At 43.2% G+C, this 20539-nt stretch overlaps 1 protein-coding gene across 2 annotated transcripts; it reads left to right on the top strand.

The window, feature by feature from the left end:
* Window positions 1-1885: 1885 nt before the first annotated feature.
* PLK4 (polo like kinase 4) lies at window positions 1886-19177 on the top strand. Of its 2 annotated transcripts, none has more exons than XM_086463775.1 (16): window positions 1886-1915; window positions 2828-2923; window positions 3657-3752; window positions 3847-3961; window positions 5898-6930; window positions 8974-9074; window positions 10680-11056; window positions 11911-12015; window positions 12412-12514; window positions 13210-13359; window positions 14113-14243; window positions 15087-15178; window positions 15557-15698; window positions 17203-17343; window positions 18264-18370; window positions 19078-19177. In XM_086463775.1, exons 1-16 carry the CDS (start codon window positions 1886-1888, stop codon window positions 19175-19177), a joined length of 2919 nt encoding a protein of 972 aa, XP_086319901.1. The 2 variants fall into 2 exon arrangements, with proteins under 2 accessions (XP_086319901.1, XP_086319902.1); XM_086463776.1 differs by lacking the exon at window positions 1886-1915 and adding an exon at window positions 2614-2694.
* The last annotated feature ends 1362 nt before the right edge of the window (window positions 19178-20539 follow it).

Genomic DNA, 20539 nt, shown 5'->3' with positions numbered 1-20539 from the left:
CTATTACCGTACCAAGTACCCTCTTCCCACTCCCAGACCGTGAGAAAAGAACACCTCATTAACCCCTGTTAAGAGCGGAAAAGAGGAATTCTCTTCTAGTTGGAAAATTGCCGCGTCTGTACAGAGCCCCTTCTTCCTTGCCTGGTGTGTTCACAGCTCCCCCTTCTGCTCCGATCGACCTCGACTATCTTTCAGAGCATAAACATACTTGCCATTAATAAGAAAGTGGTGTACCTGCTAAGAAAGGGCAATCTATATTACGCCACATGCCCCTTAATTTATGCAGGTCAAAATACCATGCCCACATTTTATAAGAGAAGTACAACCTGGTGATGAGCATCACAAACCATAATCCATTCCCAGAACTGCTATTTCTTCTATTAAAAGCCCTTTCAACTACAGTAGTTTAGTATTTCAATATCAAAAATACTTCCTCTTTGTTCTACTTAACGTTCATATTTAAGTCTCCATTAAAAAATGTCTGTATTTCATATGAAAGAATCTGAGCAGTAGGTATTAGCCACAAAGAATCACCACTCAGCTCAGTGCTCCATAGTGCACTCGGTGACAAAATCAGTTTCTGCCTTGCACTGTGTTTACATTGAATCTATGCTACTATCCCAGCGCTGCAGCCCCAAAATCAGAGGCCCCTCCAACAGATTCCTCGAGCAGAAAAGTGAATTAAATCCAGGCTTTGCTGTTACTCAGCACGTGCTCTAGTAGCCGACTACACACAAATACCACCGCCAGCTGACAAAACCCCACTGGGCTAAGCTTTTTCAGATATTTGGAGGTAAAAAACTACAGCAATGTACCTTTAAGAAAGGGCTGGGAAGGATTTAAAGCTTCATCTTGCACCTCTTCCTTCAGTAGACTGAACACCTGGGAGAGGGGGGTTTGGGACAAACCCAAATGGACAGCTCTTCCTCTCAGCGAGCTCTGGGCGTGTTTCCTGGGCAGCTGCAGGTTCCTCAGGGTGACAGGCAGAGGCAGCTGCTGCTCCCCGTGGGCAGCCTGTAGAGGAAGGCTGGGCAGCCACACCACTGCCAGTCTCGCCCCTAAGCCCTTGACTGTTCCTAGCCCATGGATCCGAGACGAACGCCTCGCATCTCCATTATTTGGCACCGCATCTGGGAAAGTCAGGTGGAAAACCTGTGCTTTGGAGTTAACGTATGAGCCAACAGGATGAACTTGGCAAGAGTTCCTCCCAGAAATTTAGCTCAGGTATTTAACAAAACCTCTCCATAGAATGCGAAGGAAGACAGCACCGTTCCTTTTATGAGGAAAGTCCACGTTCATTCACCATCAGCCAGGAGCTGACCGGGTCAGCTCGGCCCGGCCGACTTTTTAGGCCCGAGGGCTCCCACCAAGGCGCCCGGCTGAGCTCGGCAAGGCCAGGCAGCGCGGCCTCCCTCGGCCCCAGGCAGCAACGCCTCTCCCTGCCCTCAGGAGAAGCACCGGGAGCCGCGCAGAAGTGACAGAACCGCTTAGTTTTCCGCTCCCGGACCGAGGAGACCCGCCAGCCCGCCAAACCCGCCGCCCCCCCTACAGCGCATGCGCCCCAACGGCTGCCGGGGAAACGGGCACGCGACGCCCTGCGCACGCGCGCTATCTCCCCGCCTGACGAGGAGCGCGCGCGGGCGCCTCTACGTGACGCGATTGCGTCAGACGCAGCCTCGACCTGGGGCGGGGCGGAGGGACGGGGCGGGGGGGGGGTAACGGCGCGATTTTTCAAAATGGAGGCGCCGGGGGAGGGGAGCGGCCGCCGGGCCCAGGAGCGCGCAGGCCTGGGCCGAGGCGGGCGGCGGAGGGCGCCGTGATGGGGAGCGGCGGCCGAGGTCCTGAGGCGAAGCCATAGCGGGACGCGGGGAGAGCGGCCGGCGCCATGGCGACCTGTATCGGCGAGAATATAGAGGTGCGGAGCCCAGCCCCCCCTCCCGGGGCCGCCCCGCCATTTGCCGGGGGCGCGGGGCCGGTGGCGGGGAGAGGCCGGCCGGGCTGGGCGGTGGGGGAACGACACTCGTCCTTCTCCCAGGCGGCTTGTTTGGGGGAGGCGGCCGGCGGGGCGCCCAGCGCGGCTCCTCCCAGGCCCGCCCGCACCTTCGCCCACTCCCCCCTCACGGTGGCGGGCTGTGGCGGGGCGGGACCCCCGGGCGCCTCCCCGGCGGAGGGGGCGGAGGGGCTCAGCCAGCTGGGCCTAGCGCCCTCCCCCGCCACCTGCCGAGCCGTGAAGCCGTGTTTCTTCGCCCGTGGCGGGAGGGGGGACGGGGGGGGGGACGGGACCCGGCGCCGGGCGGTGACACCCGGTGGGGGAGCCTCGGTTCCGCCGGTGCGCACCCCCCGCGGTGGCTTATGTTCCTCGCGCTCCTCTGCGAGCCGTAGCTGCCCCGTGCGGGGCCCCGGGGAGCTGCTACGGAGCCGGGCGGTGGAAAGCCCCAGGCGCTCCGTGTTTGTGGGGCGGGCGGCGGTCGCTCCCCAGCCGCTGCCATAGCAGCGGGAGCCGGGGGCGGGTGGCTCTCGTCCCTCCGCCCCGGGAGCGGCGGGAGAGACGGCGGGAAGGTGGCCGCGCCGTCCCGCCGCGGGCAGCGCCAGGGCCAGTGCGAAGCCGGCCGCCGCTCTGGGAGGACGATGCCGCAGGGGCTGCTGCGCGGCCCCGCCGCCGACCCCCGCCGCGCCCCGGAGGGCTCCGTCCAGGTACCGTCCGGGCACCCCCGGCGCCTCCCGGCATTGGAGGGGTTCCCCCACTCCCGCCCCCGGAGCTTTGCATCGGGAGAGAGGCCTCAAAGTCCGGGCTGGGGCTGATGGCGATGATTTATTCATGTTTCAGGATTTCAAGGTGGGGAACCTCCTGGGGAAGGGCTCCTTCGCCGGGGTCTACAGAGCAGTATCCCTGAAAACCGGCCTGGAAGTGGCTATCAAAATGGTAAGGCAGGCGGCCAAGGAAGTCTTGGTCTTCTGTGATGCTGAACAAGGGCAAGTGGCAACAGGTTGGGGTGATGTGGTTGGGCATCCATGCTTGGATTCCTTGGTTATGTGTAACCGATAGATGAGGATTCGGTCCTGAAAGGTGCAGTACAACCAAAGAGCCCGTATTGATAACTAATAGAAATGCTTATAGTGCTATTAGAAGAACCAACACTGCTTGGACAGTCAGCCCTATAATTGTAATTGAAACATTTGTGACCACAAAAAGTTCATTTTGAATCCATGTGGCTGGTGAGGTCCTGGAAAAAAAAAACCTGAAAAATTTCCCTTGCTGCCAGGACAGACTTTGTGAAGGAACCTTACACATCACAGGTGTTTTGCCAGATTCACTTATCTGTAATTCTTTTATTTAGCCACCTTTTTAGCATAAACTATCATATCTGCCTGGCAATATCAGAATTAGGTTTCTCTGCTTAAGTATTTCGGAAAACTTTCTCATTGATTTTGGTATTGAAAATGTTAAACCTGTCTACTCTCAGTGTTCCTCCACTTAGCGATGATACTGGCTCATTAAAAGCATGTGGTAGGTTAAACGATGTGAAAACTTGCTTCTGTTTAGAAGTTTTCAGGCAAACGTGCATTGAATGTCTAAAGGGTCAAGTTCACTTGAAATGAACATGTCCGAAATCAGTGTTGCAGTGTGTGAAAAATATTCTGTGATCCATTTACAGATAGATAAAAAAGCCATGCACAAAGTTGGAATGGTACAGAGGGTTCAAAACGAGGTGAAAATACATTGTCAGCTAAAGCATCCATCTATTCTTGAGGTAAGACTTGTGGTGTTGTAGAGAGGACTGTATGCGTGACTTGCTGTGTGGTCTACAAAATGTATTTTAACTTTTTCATGGTTCTGTGTTCTAGCTCTATAACTATTTTGAAGATAGCAACTATGTGTACCTGATACTTGAGATGTGTCACAACGGTGAAATGAGCAGATACATAAAGAACAGAAAGAAACCCTTTTCGGAAGAAGAAGGTGAGACGTTTCTGTGCAGTGCTCTGTGTGAATGTTTTGGCTCACTCAATAAATGTTTAATTCGAGTGAAAGAGTATTTTCAACTGCCGCCACTCTGAACCACTTCCTGTAGCTTAAAATCTTGCGGTAAGTGATCATCTAGAGATGAATTGCTATTACACATCTATTCACTGGAGATTCTGTATGCTTGTTCCTGTTGATGCCATTTTGCAGTAGCTTGTGGTGTTTGGGGTTTAAAAAAGGATAGCCAGTGGTCTTAGAAGGTAGAGCTTACCTTTGTACATAAAGTGATGTTGACGTGTAGATCGAGACTGGGAAGGTCCACAGAGGAAAAGTGGCAACGTGACAATTTGCTTTCTTTGTGTTGCACCTCTTCACCTCAGTATTACTGTATTTTACATGCCACCAGATAGAAAGCCTGCCAGGTTACAGTTTGCTGTATGTAGTATTGCTGGAAATATTTACTGTGTTCCAAGGCGTGTAGAAATGAAGATAATGCGGGTAACTGCGTTGCTAAAGGGCTGAGTTAGCAAGGAAATACACAATTCAACATTCGATCTAGATTTTTTGAAGGACTGGCAAAGGAGGAGAAAGTCTACTCTGGTTTTACTTTGGTTTCTTGTAGAAATCACTGAAAAACCTATCTTGAGAGTTCACTGTAAGAGTAACTCTAAAACTTTTTAAATCAGCTGTGTTACGCTTTTGAATAGCACAAAAAAATTACTTGCACTTGTGAATTTACTAATGTTTCATTTTGTTACAGTTGAGAGTGAGAAGATTTCAGTTAGAACCTGGACCACTGAAAGCCTAACCAGAACAGCACAATTCCAAAAAAAAAACCCAAAACCCAACCAGACAGCAAAGCACGCTGCTGTGTACAATGTTTGAGGGCCACACAAGCTGTTCTGGTTTCGGCCGATCTGGATTCAGCAGTTATTGCCTCTACTGCTTCCAGACTTACTGTGCTGGTCATCTCTTGCACAGTTCTTCCAGTTGACCTGCTTCTCTATCAGTTTCTAATCTAATTCCATGAAACTTCTTATATATATATGGAGTTTTTGGGACCCAGATCGCAGGACTGGATTCAAGGAGTACTGCTATACAGACATCATCTGTTTAATTCAGATCTGCTCTGGCAAAACCAGTTCATCTGATGGTACCTTAGTTCTAAAAGCTGATAAACCACTGACCTGGATGAAGAAGTCTTTTCCATTGAGGAGGGGTTTCTCCTAACGTTTGTTACTCACCAGTGTTTGTCCTCTGCTAAGAGGAGGAAGAGGATTGTAAATTATTTGCTGTAGAAAGAATTATTCTTAAAATCATTGCATTGCAACATCATAATAAATAATGCTGTTCTAGCCTCGATGGGGTTTTGTTATTACGATGTAAGCCAAAACTGCTGAATTTCTGATGTAATAGAACAGAAAGACTATCCCAGTGTTGTTACCTTGGAAGTTTTTGAGAAATTGAAATACTGCTGGCTTTGCCAGTTTGCTAATGTAAAACAAATATAATCCACATAGTCTCCTATATTCTACAATCTGCACATAGTGAAGCTGCTTGATTTTGTGCGTTTTGCTGTTTCTGAAAACGCAGGGCAACTCTTTAAATCCTTAAGAATCTAATTTTAAAAAGTTTAGGCCAATTGAAAATGTCTCCAGTCCTGTTTACCTTATTCTGTTAGCAAAGAGACAGGATTACTGCATTACAGAATGCTTTTTTTTATCAACTGTCGTAGAACGTAGCCATGCCATATTGCTCAAAGCAAAAAGCAGAAAGTTAATCTGCTTTTCCACTCTTGACCCTTAAACACCCTTGTAACATCCTTCTTATTAAAAAACAACCCCAAGACTGATAGCAGCCTTCAAAAAGTTGTTATTTTCACAGCTATGATTCCAACTGTATGAATAAAATACCCGGTTTTGTGTTTTGACAGCCCGACACTTCCTGCATCAGATCATCACAGGTATGCTGTATCTTCATTCTCACGGAATACTGCACCGGGACCTCACCCTTTCTAATATCTTACTCACCAATAACATGAATGTCAAGATTGCTGATTTTGGACTAGCAACTCAGCTGAAAATGCCTCACGAAAAGCATTACACCATGTGCGGAACCCCAAATTACATTTCTCCAGAGATAGCCACGAGGAGTCCGCACGGACTCGAATCTGACGTGTGGTCTTTGGGCTGTATGTTTTACACTCTTCTCATTGGAAAGCCCCCTTTTGACACTGACACAGTCAAGAACACGCTGAACAAAGTAGTACTAGCAGATTATGAGATGCCAGCCTTTCTATCGAGAGAGGCACAAGACCTTATACACAGGTTACTTCGCAAGAACCCAGCAGATCGCCTGAGTCTTTCCTCAGTGTTGGATCACCCTTTTATGTCCAGGTGTAGCTCTGCACGGAGTAAAGATTCGGGAACTTCGGAAGATTCCATGGACAGCGGGAACGCTACCATCTCTACAACCTTCACGGGCTCTTCCAGCATCAGCACCAGTGGTTGCTTGAAGGAAAAGAAGAAGCTGTTAGTTGGACAGCCACTCCCAAATAAAATTACTTTTTTTCCTAAAACCAAGAATTCCAGTACTACTTCGTCTGTAGATGGAAGCGGTTCTTTTCATCAGTGGGGAATTCAGGGAAAAGATACTGGCCTAACTGGCAGAGGAAGAACCATGCAGCTTGCTGAAGACAGACCGCATTCACGCTACCTCCGAAGAGCCCACTCTTCGGACAGGTCTGGCCCATCCCGTAGTCAGACTCAAGGCCTGTCGGACACCGTTGAGAGATGTCACTCTCTGGAACTGCTTTCTAAGCCTAAAGTAGGAACAAGGGAGAACATGGAATGCTTTTCACCTGCCAACAGCTATACCGATATAGGAGAGATATTTAAGGAGAAGACTTCCAGTAGTTCTGGTTCTTTTGAAGGGCAAATGTCTCCACCTGTAAAGGATCAACCACAGTAAGAATCAGTTTTTATTAAGATGAAGTTTAAAGCTGCCTTGTGTGTTAAATGCATGATTTCACCTCTAACTAAGCTGTAGTAAGTGCCAAAAGGATCTCCACTTGTAGCCTGAATACCAAATGAGAGGGTGACTGTTGATGCTGTTGCTACGTAGACAATTACTTCTCCGCTGTCCCCTGTCTTAAAAGTTCATGGATGCAGCGCATCAGCTGGCTAGATCGTAGCTTTTAGTTATCCTGGGAATACGCTGTTACTGACTTATTCCCATGTGCAGCAAGTTGCGGATCTCTTTGCCCACAGTGACTGTAGTAGAGAGCGTTGCTAACTCTTTGTAGAACAGACACAGGCTAGGGTGGAAGGCAGTCAGAGTGTGATTACCAGCGTTCTTACTTGCTGCTCTGTTTGGGTTTTTTTTTCCTGTTATGCTTAGACAAGGTAAAGAAAAAAACCAAACCAACAAATGAACTACAAGATTAATGAGGGATTATAAAACTGGCACACCAGAAAGGAAAATAACCCTCAAAGATAACTGATCTGAAACTTAGTTCTGTCCTTAGTTGTAGTTTTTGTGTGAAAATCCTGGCTTCTTTCTATACACTGATGGACTTCCCCAGCTGATACAAACTCAAGCATCAGATCTACCAGTGATGCTAGGATGTTTTCCGTGTTGCTGGAGGCCTCATCCTCGCCTTCTGTGTGCTGCTATGCCACGAGAGCCCTTCTTTCTGATAAGCTTAGGCTATGCTCGGCAGTTTGCTTTGGTTTTTTCCATCAGCAGCATATCCAAGAATGCTTTTCTGTTTTAATATAAGGACTATTGCACGTCTTATCCTAGGCCTTGCATTTCTCTTCACGTTAAGACATGGCAATTTTGTGTGATGGTTTTGTATGTTTTTCTTTTTGCAAGTCAGTTCAGGGAAAAAGCAAATGAGCGCTTTGCCCTGTAGAACAAGTGGAGTAAGAGTTTTTTTGTGACTATTCACAAGTGTTTGACACAAGCCTCTGTTCCACAAGTTCATTGGGCGTGTGCGTTCTTTCTAGTTTGAGGAATGTTTGATGAATCAAAAAAGATTTATGCAAATGATAACATAATGTCTACTTCCATTCCCCGTGACTTCATGAAGATGTGCTGAATGTAAATGTGACATAATATTAACATGAGTGTGTGGATTAACTGAATGGTTACTGCTTTTTTTTGTGGTTGATTATAGGGAAGCCTCTTAGGTCTATAGTTAGCCTGCACAGCGATCTTCAATGCAAGGTTCTAAGGCCTGAATTAGATGCTTATATTCTGAGGGTTGGCTTGTTTGGTTTGGGGCCTTGGCAATGGTAAAGTAGTGATCATTGCAAAAAGAAGGTACAGATAGGTACAGGCTCTGGAGGTAGAAAACCTCACAGCAGCTTAGTGTGAATTTACAACAGATCTGTGAATCTGCAGTAACTGTTTTTGTGTGTGTTCTTTATTCTTTGTGTGGATTACAGCTTGAGTTTACCTGGGACTACATATGTCACTGTCTAAGAACTGGTAAAAAAATCTTTATAATCTTTGGAATTTACTATGTTTTATATAAAACTCAAAGTACTTTAGGTAAGTTGGCCTACACAGTACAGCTGTGTATTTGTTAGGCTGAATGAGATCCACGTGGGGTCATCCCTGTGCCTTCTCTGAGGCTGTTTCCTATACTGTGAATTAAGAACTAGATGTAAGAACAGCCCCACTGCTGGCAGCATTATGAGTGGCTCTTCTTTTTATTCGTATATGTCTGTTCTAAGAGCCTGCTAGTGAGTGCTAACAGGCTTAAATTTGTGCTAAAAAGCAGTAATAACTTTTCAATCCGTTTGGAAAGAGTATTTTGTTTTCTATGCTTTACCCAATGAAGACTCCCTATGAAAAAAGCGTGTTCTAAGCTGTCCAGAGCTGCAAAATGCCACCTGCATTTCTAAAAGCGTTGTCCTTTCTGCAGCTGTAACAATATAACTTTTGGGGTGTAAGTTTCTTTGATGTAACCTTGATGACATGTGTCCCTCTTATTTTTGCAGCTCAAATTTTCTCTGCCCGGTGAAGCCCCAGGTTGGTTTGTTAGAGCAGAAGTCCCAGGCTGAAACAATGCAGCAGTGGCTTGGAAGCATGCAAACTAATGGTGGGTCACACCTAATCAGTTGTTAGTTTTGCACTCAAGTTGAAGTAATGATAGATAACAGTTTCTGTGGGTTTTTCTATATTTTATTTCCTTAAACTCGTGACAGAAGGTATAGTTGTATGGCCAGGTGATACCAGAGTAGAATGCTGGTGTCTGAAGTAAGAGTGACTGGGTGTTAACAGAGGCTACTGCAGAGAGATGTGGGTTTTTTTCTGAAGGAAAAGCATGGGAGCCCCAAAACTGACCTGCCACTGCAAAAAAACCGACACAGATTTTGAAAGAGGCAGAATGCTTTCCAGCATGGCTAATCTGTAGAATCATTAAGTGAGAAATATCCCATTGAAAACTTTGTTTTGTTTTCTCTTGGACTAAGCTGTAACATTTAGTTTCCTGAGGTAGGAATTAATTTCAGAAGATTTTGTAGTTAGTGTTCCTCTGAAGCTGTTGCATTGGTATAACGAACTGAATGTAACTGTCTTTGTAAGAGTGAAGAAATTGTACGTTGAATTTGAATACCTGTCTTCCTAAAATGAGGTCATTCCCTTCTTTTAGTATTTTACCAAACCAAAACAAACCCATTAAAAAAAACACAACAAAAAACCCCCAAACAACCAAAAAACCGCAATTCCAGAACCTGCCATAATTACTCAGTTGTGACCTGAAATGTGTAAATATAAATACATGACAAAAGACTGGCAGGTGACTCAAAAGCTCTGTAAATCTCGTGCAAATACACCTTAAGGGGAAATGGGACCTCAGTGAATGAGAAAGATAATAAGGCTGCAGAAGGAGGGGTGGAGGAAAGGACAAAAGACACAGAAGGGAAGGAGGTGTTCTCTGTCATGCATCATGTTACCTCATTTACAAATAATGTAATTTAATCATAAAACTAAATCACAAATCCATTCTGGCCTTTTTTTTGTTTTGATATTACTGGACTCCTTCCCTTCCTATCTACGGGGAATTAGGATCAGATGACGTATGGTCTGAATAATCCTATTTAATTTTTGGTCTCTTCTCAACTGTTCGGCAACATGGCAGGAGGGGTGCATTGCTTGGGTGAGGCGAGAGTTGATTAAGGGCTTAAATATCAAAACGGGGGAAGCAGTTATAGGAATCTTAACTATAAAAATATGGTTTTGTCTTAACAAGTGACAGGAAATAAAACAGGGGTTTTGGAGCGTCCATGTAACATCTTGAGCTAAAACACTGGTTAGTTAAGCTGAAACTTAAATGAAACTTGGTACCAGTGGTCTGAAGGGCAACTGAACTGTGCTTCAGTATTCTTGTTTGAGTATCTATTTGAAATCTTAGTATTTTGTTTATAAATGGGTTTGCAAAATGATTTGATATGTTAAGACTGAAGGCCATCACAACTGAAATCTGGTAACAGTTTATTCTAAGTAGCACTGGAATTTTGTTTAGAACTGGTATTGATTGGTACTAAAGTCATACCTAGTGATTTGGACTGAGAGGGAAGAAATCCTATTCTCCAGTTAAACCTTCTCAGATGATATTCTGAAAAGCTTTTAAAAATGTAATACCATTTTTTTTTTCCTTCTGACTGTGACTTTGAATCTACAACGTACCTTTATGATGCTTCAGTTCCGCTGAGGCCACCTGCTGACCTAACTGGCAACAGCAATGCACATGGAGGCTTTCGGTATCATCTGGATGCGCAGCAAGATGCCTCAAGAAACGCATGGAACACCTTAAAAGATATAAGGAGTCATGATCCATCCGTTGACTGTCCCCATTCTTTAAACCCGAGAAACTCAAAGAAATACATCCCTGGAGTTCTCTGCAAATCGGAGAAAATTCAACCATCTTCTTCTACGTGTGGCCTTTGGTCAACGTCAGAACAAAACCAAACGTGGGGCAAAGAACCACCAGCGCATCAGAAACCCACGCTGCGAAGTATCGTGTCGCCCCTCAACGCTCACAGGCTGAAACCCATCAGGCAAAAAACAAAAAATGCAGTGGTACGTGTCAGTTCTTGAAAGGGAAACAACTGTTAAGCACAGTGTGACTTTCTCTTAAAAATCACTTGGTAAACTAGAAGCATTTGTTTTTAGAAAACCTAATCTGTAATTTAATTTTAAAGTTATATTGGTAAACTGTGTATGTTTTTGTAGAGGAAATACTTGTGGTCCCTTCCTGCAAATAGTGACGTGGCATTGCTTTTAGCTTGCACCAAAGAAACTGTAGGTAGACATAACACATACTGAGTGTGTATATGCTTCCTCCAGTTCCAAAACCCTGTACTGCTTAGCTGTACAATTGAATTTCAGATTTTAACTAGGTCAAGCCCACCAAACACTTTTACAGGTTAAATAACTGGATTAGAAATTAAAACAGTCTTGCTCTCTCTTGAATCTTTTTCCTATAGTGCTGCTTTTTCCCTGTCTTGTGGGTGGGAAAGCAAAAGAAATTCTATTAATCCTTACTGGTCACATAAATCTTCTGGTTGGTTTGTTCCCGGTATGACCCTTTTGTTCCACTTCTTACAGCCTTGCTCATCCTTTCATGTTTCCCCCTGCCCCCCAATCTGTTTTTTTAAAGAAGAACATAATAGAGCTGATGTGTCTTTGTTTGATTTGTCACTTAAGAAGCCACACCCTCGCTGACCAGGTTTATAACTTTCAGTCATGTTGAAGTGCTCTGTTTTAGCAGCACTAACAGCAAAAGCTACTGTAAGAAGTATTGATAAGTTTGCAGTGCATTCAAGGAAGAAAACCATTTTTTTTTTTTAAAGCATTTGTGGAAAGAAAGGATATCTTCTCTTGTCGGGAAGTAAAGGGCTTTTTGTGTAACTTGTACGTTTAATGTATTTTAGGTGAGCATTCTGGATACTGGGGAAGTGTGTATGGAGTTTCTAAAAGAACACCATTCACAAGAGCTTGTGAAAGAAGTTCTCAGAATATCTTGTGATGGAAATGTGGTGAGTACGTTTTCGGTTTCTTCCCTGTTGTATCAAGGGCTTAGAGTGCTCTGTTCTTTCAGGATGTCTTTTTTAATTTATTTTCACTTAAGTGATTATTTGTTGGGAAATGCAATGTTTACATATGCACAGCTGGAAGCCCCTTTCCCCCCCATAGTACAGCCATACAAATATAGGTAGCAAGCAGTTATTTTGGAGCAAAATAGGGCTTGACTTTTGGAATCGGTGAAGTATCGTTGAAAAACTGCTGCTGTTAAATAATGACTTAAAGGAATAGAGTGTTCATGGTCAATTATGGTAATTAATGACACTGTGACTTATTTCCATACCTGTTAGAAGTAGGGAGTGCTGTAGTAAGTTGCAACTGTGAACACGTTTTTCTTCCCCTTTTTGTAGATTGCAGTTTATCATCCAAATGAAGGAAGAGGTTTCCTTCTTGATGACAGACCTCCTGTTCCTCCTGAAGACATCTGTATGTATAATTTTGACAACTTGCCAGGTAACCTGAAATTTATTTTAAAATTATGATTAACGTGATTAAGTGCATCTTGAGACTCTGTAGCTTTTAGCCACTATTTTTCAGATAATTCTGAAGATAAAACTCCTTTCAGAATAAGATTCAAGCTACAGTTTAGCAGGAAGCTCTACTTCTGAAGCTTCACAAGAAAAGTGTGAACTCACAGGTTTTAATTAATTTTGGATGGAAGTTATTAGGAGTCACTCACCCTTTACAATGTAGTGTACTAAAACTAAAGCTTTCATCATCTTCTCCGTGTTCCTATTGGAAGCTGTTTAAATAGGAGTGGAAGAAACATTATCAAGTCACTTCTAAAACAGCAGCTTCACTTTGTGCTTCCTAATACTAGTAACGTGTGTGGGGGGAATATATTTGAAAGCCTTGACAAGAGTATTTAATGTAGACAGCTGAAGAATACCAGGATACCTAGTTAAACAGCGTATGCAGCACTTCACCATGTTGTCCAGGTTCTGAACTACGTTAACTGAAGCTATTGAAGATGCACTTTCTAAAAGTTGGTGGAAAGAAGTCAGTTTCTTGGAACATACTGCTGTAAAGTACTTAAATTTTACTCACAACCTTCAGTTGTCAATACATATGTTAAATTACTTCTCTCCAAGCTGGTGCATAATGTTTAATCTGACTTTGATAAAAGTTTTAAAATTTTTTTTTTTTAGAAAAGTACTGGAAAAAATACCAGTATGCAGCCAAGTTTGTGCAGTTGGTAAGAACAAAAACCCCCAAAGTGACGTTCTACACAAGATATGCCAAGTGCATGTTGATGGAAAATTCACCTACTGCAGATGTTGAAGTTTGTTTTTATGATGGTATGTATTCATTTTTGCAGTTATGCAAGGAGTTATGTTATTAGAGCTGCACTAACGTATTGCCAACGCTTCGAGTTGATGAAAATACTAGAAACTTGTTTGCCACACTGCCTTTATTGTAGCCCTTGCAGATCAGTTTCAGTCATTAGTTCTTTACTGATACCTTCTTCAGCTGCAAAAGTGTTAATTTATACCTTGTTTTGGTTCATGAGCTCCTCTTTGCATCCACATTTGATAGTGAACCTGCTTAGCAAAAGCTGAGTCCTTACTCCAAGCTTTCCGTTGTTAACTGAAGTATTACCGAGGACACTCGCTGGAGAAGGCAGTGCGCAGTCTCCTCCAACTCTGCCCTTCGTAAACGAGACGGCACCAACAATTGTTTCCTCACTGGAGACTAATGGCAACTAGTTTGATTTGCCACATGTGTAGATACACCCCAAGAGAATTTATGGCAAAAAAAAAATGTTTAGAAAGGTAGTTCTTATAACATGTAATAAATGTATTATTCAGCCCACTTAAGTAGTGGTCTTGGGCCACAGAGGGCATTCTGTTAACATCACAGTCCCAATTGAAGTGGCTTTTTATTCCTGCTAGACACAGAGCTCATGCAGGAGGGATTTTTTTTTTTCTATTCTTGCAGGAATGAAGCCAGTGAGATACCCCTTGGTGAAGCAGAATGCAATGGCAGAAGGCTGTGTTTCATAGATGCTGGTATCCAATTCACACTAGATGCTTTTACATTTTTTTTTACAGGAGCAAAGATACACAAGACAGCTGGTATCACTCGTGTTATTGAAAAATCAGGGAAATCCTTCACTTTGAAAGGAGAAAGCGAAGCAGGTTTGAAGAAGGAAATCCAAGTTTATATGGATCATGCGAATGAGGTAAATGGCTTTCTATAGACCTTTCCCAGCGCAAAGCGACGTTCTGACAATTCAGTTTCTCTTTCACAAATGTGCTTCTGATGTTGCTTTTCATGTTTCCATTACACTAATGAGGAGGGATGAGAAAGTGGTTTTTGGAAGAGCAAATATCAATGTCGAGGTGACAGCAACAATGCCTCACAAGACTGTTAGAGGAAATTCTCACTAGTGTGTAAAGCAGGTTTGCCTGTCTGGTGAAAGGATGAAACAGAACAGATGAAGCTGCTTTATACAAGTTAAAAAAAAAAACAAACCAAACCAAAACCCACCACCACCACCAAAAAAACCCCTAACAAAACCACAAACCAAACCACCCCCCCAAAAAAAAACCCATAACACCCCACCACTCAGCCCCCCCACACCCCCCAAAACCTGCCAGGTGTTTAACTGGCCTACCTGCCGTGTTTTCCATCTCGTGTTTTGTGCCACCCAATTAACAGTCACAAGAGTAACTTTTTGGTTATGAACTTCAGAAACAGTAAAAAAATACAGTACCAACTTCCTGCTCAGTCTTCCTTACGTTCTGTTCTTTTCTGGAATAAAATTCAGGGGTTTTCTAGTCCTGCTAAAGGGGAGGAGATGTGATTATTAAGAGCATAATTCCAGATGTGCTGAACTTACAAGGGTGTCTTGCTGCAGTATAGCTTTGTGAATCCCCTCCATGGTACAGGAGTGCGGTTATTGTCGATATTCGGTACCACTGAAAAAGAGCATTTCCTTGTGTAGGCTCAACTGCCACACTAAACCTATGAAACTGTTACGTATTCACAGTTAAAAACTTTAACAAGCTCCTTCTAATTCCAGGGACATCGTATATGCCTTGCACTGGAATCTGCTGTTTTGGAAGAAGAAAAAAGGAGTGAAAGCGTTCCGTTTTTTCCAATAATTGTTGGAAGGTAGTATCTTTCACTTGAAAATAATTACCCATTTGAACGTTCCCTCTAAACAGCCTTATGCAACTAATGTTGGCAGAACCCAGGGTCGCTTAACAGAGGCTTATAGTCATTAGCAAGATAAATAGTAGCGGGACAGCATGTATGAACGCCCTTTTTCGGACCTGCAAAGCCTCCTTTGATAGTAGGACAACATGGACTTGTGGATTTGGACTAAACCAGGCTAACAACTAGTATGTATAAAAATGATGGCACTCGTCTTCTGCCATCAAGTGCTTGGTACAGTCCATGGTAAACTGAAGGAAAAGCCAAATCTCCTCACTTGTTTCTTTAGTCTGTTTTGGACAGACCTTTTCCCCATTTGTGTTGTTATTTTTCCAGAAAACCTGGCAATACTGAATCCCCACAGGCTGTAGCACCTTCGCTGTTGGACGATACAAACTGTTCAAAAGAAGTTATGGCACTGGATAGAAAGATAGCTGCTGGTTCTACTCCAGGTCAAGCTCCAAACTGTACTCCCTCTGTAAGTACACAAGAACATGCAGGGGAGACCACTCTCCAGTAGGAAATCAAATATTGCTGTTTTACTTGAACTAATGGAATCACATCTGTACGGATGTAGGCTTTTATTAGCCATTTGTGAGCCTATTGACTAGAAATGTTAACTTTGATTTCCACTAACTTTTGGTATCTGGATTTAAGATCATCTGAAAAAATCAAAATCCCCTAAAACTTTACCACAAATACCTCCTGGGAACATAGTTTGACAATTACTTACCGCACAGTCTTCAATCTGTTTTGGAGAGCTCTGATATGCCCTCAGGCCTGTGTATGGAATGGTAGTCAACAAAGGATATTGGCACTTGAGGCAATTGTTCTGAAATAATTAGTGTGTATAAAAAAAAAAGTGTAAATGTATTTATATGCATAGCCAACGAGGCTTTGTGTGTGGTTTCATCTAGTTCACTTGGAAGGACCCACCAAGCTTCGACAAAAATTCCTTAGGGCTTCAGTCCTAGTGTTGAGGTTGACCCTGACTGCAGGTCCCCCATCACCAGAGTTCCAACTTGAGAGCTGGTCACTCAAACCCTGCTGTGTTCACCGTATAACGAACACTCGGGTCTTCATAAGACTTTCCCCGTTCGCTTTCTCGGCTGAAGTGTGTATTTCGAAGCAAACCAAGGGCATAGCTGGTTGCCTTCCCATGTTACTCTTGACTCTTTCTGTCACTTTCTTTATACTCGAACTAGACCTGTCTATCCTGAGGTACAGCTTGTTGTTTCTTTCAGGTTCCCATAATTGTCTGGATCCTGATCTTTTTCCTGACCAAGCTCTCCTATTTCCAAGGCATCCCTCTGCATCTTTATACTGAACCCTGAATCTTAAATACTGCTAAGCACACCACCTCATCTGTCATCTCTCTGTGGGAGGAGGTATCCGATTAGTAGCACTCTTGTAGAAGCAGACGTGTTCCTCCTAGGCAGCAGTGGTGGTGGTGTCCTAAAGGCCTCCAGTGTTTGATCCTCTGTTACTCTTAATTCATTGCTTTTGTGTCTCTCAACCTGTTACAGACCCTGTATGTGCTGTAGATCTCTTCTATTAACGTCTAATATTCTAGTTTCCAACTAATAGCAATGCTTGTATTTCTGTAAAATATGGGCCAAGTGGTCATCTGAATGAGGGCTGTTTTATAACTGACCATGTGCGGGACACTTTTCTTAAAGGACAGGGTTTTCTGACAGTCAAAGAAGGAAAAACGGGGTTTAAGTAGAAAGTCTGCTTAGGGAAAGCTATTCCTCTTTGGAGGAATACCAGGGAAGTGGTAGGAAAACTGCCCCAATACTGAGCAAGTCATCTTCAGTCCTGTGGGGGTTTTTATAATGTAATGCTGTTGAATGAAGCACATGGGCTAAGTCTGTCTGTATAACTGAAAAGATTCAAACACGTGGTAATTGATCACTGTAGTTGGTCCATAATCAGCTGGGTTAATACTAAGGCTGCTAATACTGTGCGTTTCTGGGTTCTAGGTGGTGTCGTGTGAGAAGTCTACACTTATGACTAACCCTGCTGAAACTACGTGCTCCTCTGTTCATCAGACGGAATGCAGTCCAAATTCAGCTCAACTTTTAAAATCTGTCTTTGTGAAAAACGTTGGTTGGGCTTCTCAGGTGAGGAATGAATACTGATAGAAGGGGCAACTCTGCCCTTTTTTCCTGTTAAACTTGAGATACGTATTTTGAAGTCATTAACTTAACCTTGATTTGTGAGGAATACATTCAGTTGTGCTCTGCTACAGTTGAAATCTGAAAACTTGTATGTGGGAAGATCCTTCCCAATAGGCTTCCTAGATAAATGCCATGGTGAACTACATGAGTAGAAGAAACCAAACTGATAGTTTGGTATTTCAGTTATCACCGTTTTCCTGTGGTGGTCACTGCCCATCTCAGTGTCTTCTGTCATTTAAATCTGACTCTAGTAAAAAACGGAAGCTGTTAAACTTCTATCTGTTCACTAATGTCAGGTGTCAAGGTGTCACGACAAAGTGTTTTTAACAGATATGTACCAGATCTGTACAAGAAGAATGGATCTGCCTGTGCAACAGGAAAAGCTGTTACCTTGCAGAGAAGTTTTTCCTCTGCTTTTCTGTGGGACCAGCTTTAGATATAAAAAATGCTTCTCTGCAATCCAGATACAGTAAGCCTCCTGTCTTAACAGAAAGGGTGTTTTGTATATAAAAACTTTAAAATTTATATAGCTCTCGCAACTGGGCCTTCTATTTTATATTTTGGTCCTATTTAAAACTTCTTTGGGAGTGGTTAAGCTGAAGGTACTCCCTTACTTAACTCTCACTGAAAAGGATTACTAAAGCTGAGCATCTGAAACTGTAGAAGTTGTGATTCTCGAGACTGCATGCAACTGCTTATTCCCAAGTAGTCCACCTGCCATCTTTTATCTGGAAAAGACTGACCAAGATACCCAAGTCACTTGAGCATTTCTGAAAGAATGTCAGCTTCGATGATTAGGAAAATTCTAGGTCTGTCATCTTGTATTTGATGTCCTCAAACCATAATGCAATTTCTCCTGTTAGCTGACCAGTGGAGCAGTCTGGGTTCAGTTCAATGATGGATCCCAACTGGTAGCCCAGGCAGGTGTTTCTTCTATCACTTACACCTCTCCGGATGGCCAGACAACCAGGTGAGTCCAGGACTGCTCTAGCAATAGTGCAGTCGACTGTCAGTGCAAGGCTGTTGTACATAAGGGAAACTTCAGAGCTGCTACTCCTTTTCTTTTGTAAATATTTAAACTTTGCTTTTTCAATTGATTAGCTTACATAAGCTTAAGAACTAGAATCACCCATAGCTTTGACTGAACTCTAGGGAACGAATGACCAAAAAAAAGCTACGACTGCATCTACTGGGTCTTCAGTGTATAGCCACTAGTCCTGTGTAGTATTTAAAAGAGGGAGGGGGAGAAAAGTAAGGTTTTAATACTTCTTTTTTTTCAAGACACTGCTAGATGAGGGAGATGAAGTGCTCAGGTGTAGTTTTGCGTGTCTTTTGGACACCGGGCACTTCCCATACAAATGAAGCCACTCGCTAACATCCTTCCTCTGTGCAAAGTTAGTGACAGTTATGTGCCCTCTGTTCAGGTATTGTTGCAGCTTTAAACATGGGTTAGAGATTTCCTTAATCTGAAATGCTTTTTTCAGTTAAATACATATAGGGAAGGGGGGCCTAGCTTTAAGCCATCAAGCTCCAATTGATGTGTCTAGGTATACTTAAAATCTACTTGATTTAGTTGTTAGCTGATTTACAGGCACGTTGTGAAATGATTGCAGTGTCCTGAAAGAAAACCAGTTATTTCCAGCATCTAACCTATTCTATGCTGATTTGCCTTTCTAGGTATGGAGAGAATGACAAGTTGCCAGAATACATCAAAGAGAAGCTGCACTGTCTGTCTTCTATTCTTGTGATGTTTACCAATCCAGCTGGCCCCCACTGATTAAAGCAAAGCCAGGTGTGAGGACACAAGAGCTTAATAAACTCACTGAATTGATTTTACTCTGCTCATGCAGAAATTCTTCCAAAAGCTGGTAAAAAAATTAGCAAGGGAAGGGTTGTTCTGTTTGTGTAGCAAATTGCTTGTAAAGTGTCATCCAAAAGCTGTTTTTCATCACAATGATGGATAAACTTGCTCAAGCAAAACTTGGAGCAACTTAGTTCTGGATAGCATCAACTTTTTGGAAATAATCGTAATCTGTTGTATTTTTTTTTCTCTTCCCCCACTGCTTACTCAGTGCCAACAATCAAGGAAAAAAGCATCTGTGCTGTTGAAGTGTTTGTATTTGTAAATAACTTATATTTTTACGTCTTACAAGTAATATATGTAAATATGTATATGTTTTATAACTGGGTTTTTTATTTTTTGTAGAAGCAGCTTTACCTTCCCTGCACAAGCATTTTATACAACAAAAATAAATGCAGTGGTAATTGTCCAGGCCTATCTATTTGTTTCATGTTCCAGCAAGGGTTTGACAGCCCTTTCCTTTAAGTATTAAGCTCAGTTTATAACAGGAGCTGATCTGATCTATCTTAGAGCATGTGAATCACAACTCTAACAAACTGAAGTAGCATTATCAGCAGCTTTGTCTTTTTTTAAGCATTTCACTTCCAGTGTGCTACCCCTCCTGATGGTGCTTTTATTCATACTTCAGCCTTTCTCCTACCTTATAGAGTATTTACTTCAGCTGAGTGGAAGAGTGGTATCTAAAACCGTGCCCCTAGTGGGGAGGATGGAGAGTTTCAGAGGAGCTGACAGGGGCTTGCTCATCTGGTCTAGGCACAACAAACTCAGCTGTAAAACCCTCAGGAAAGAGATGTTCCAATACAGCTTTTCCAAATCTGCAGCCTCAGCTTAGAGCTGAAATAGCCTTGACTTCAGTCCGTTCTCCTTATTTATCTAGTCCCTAATACAGACATTTTTGATTACTTTGTCATGTCCAAATCAAGGAAATAGCTTGTGAATAGAGAATTTAGCACTTGGAACACCAAGGAAGATATACAAGTAGCACTAAAATGAAAAAAGCCTTAAATAATTTTTCCAAAAGGAATTTTTAACTGCTCTTTAAACAGAGAAGTCCACCTTCTCCTGGTGGGCCTTAATACTCAGCTGGAATGGCTGCATGGTAAAATGACTTAACTGCTACACGCCCTTGATAAACCAAGTAGCATGCACAGCTCTTGTGCAGACTGTGAGGTTTTTTGAATATGCCTGCGGATACAAACACACGCACATAAATACAGCTTGCTTAGAAGAAACATTTTCTTTTAGTACTTCAGTCTTAAAAGCAACAGATTTTTCAAA

This window comes from Leptosomus discolor, chromosome 4 (genome assembly GCF_034619465.1).
Source record: "Leptosomus discolor isolate bLepDis1 chromosome 4, bLepDis1.hap2, whole genome shotgun sequence".
Taxonomy (NCBI): domain Eukaryota; kingdom Metazoa; phylum Chordata; class Aves; order Leptosomiformes; family Leptosomidae; genus Leptosomus; species Leptosomus discolor.
This window is presented reverse-complemented; position numbering and strand designations above follow the sequence as displayed.

Coding starts and splice junctions, on each gene's coding strand:
- PLK4 (XM_086463776.1), top strand. CDS start 2,629: ATGCCGCAGGGGCTGCTGCGCGGCCCCGCCGCCGACCCCCGCCGCGCC. Junction 2,924..3,656: donor TGGAAGTGGCTATCAAAATG/GTAAGGCAGGCG, acceptor ATCCATTTACAG/ATAGATAAAAAAGCCATGCA. Junction 15,179..15,556: donor TTTCCAATAATTGTTGGAAG/GTAGTATCTTTC, acceptor TTATTTTTCCAG/AAAACCTGGCAATACTGAAT.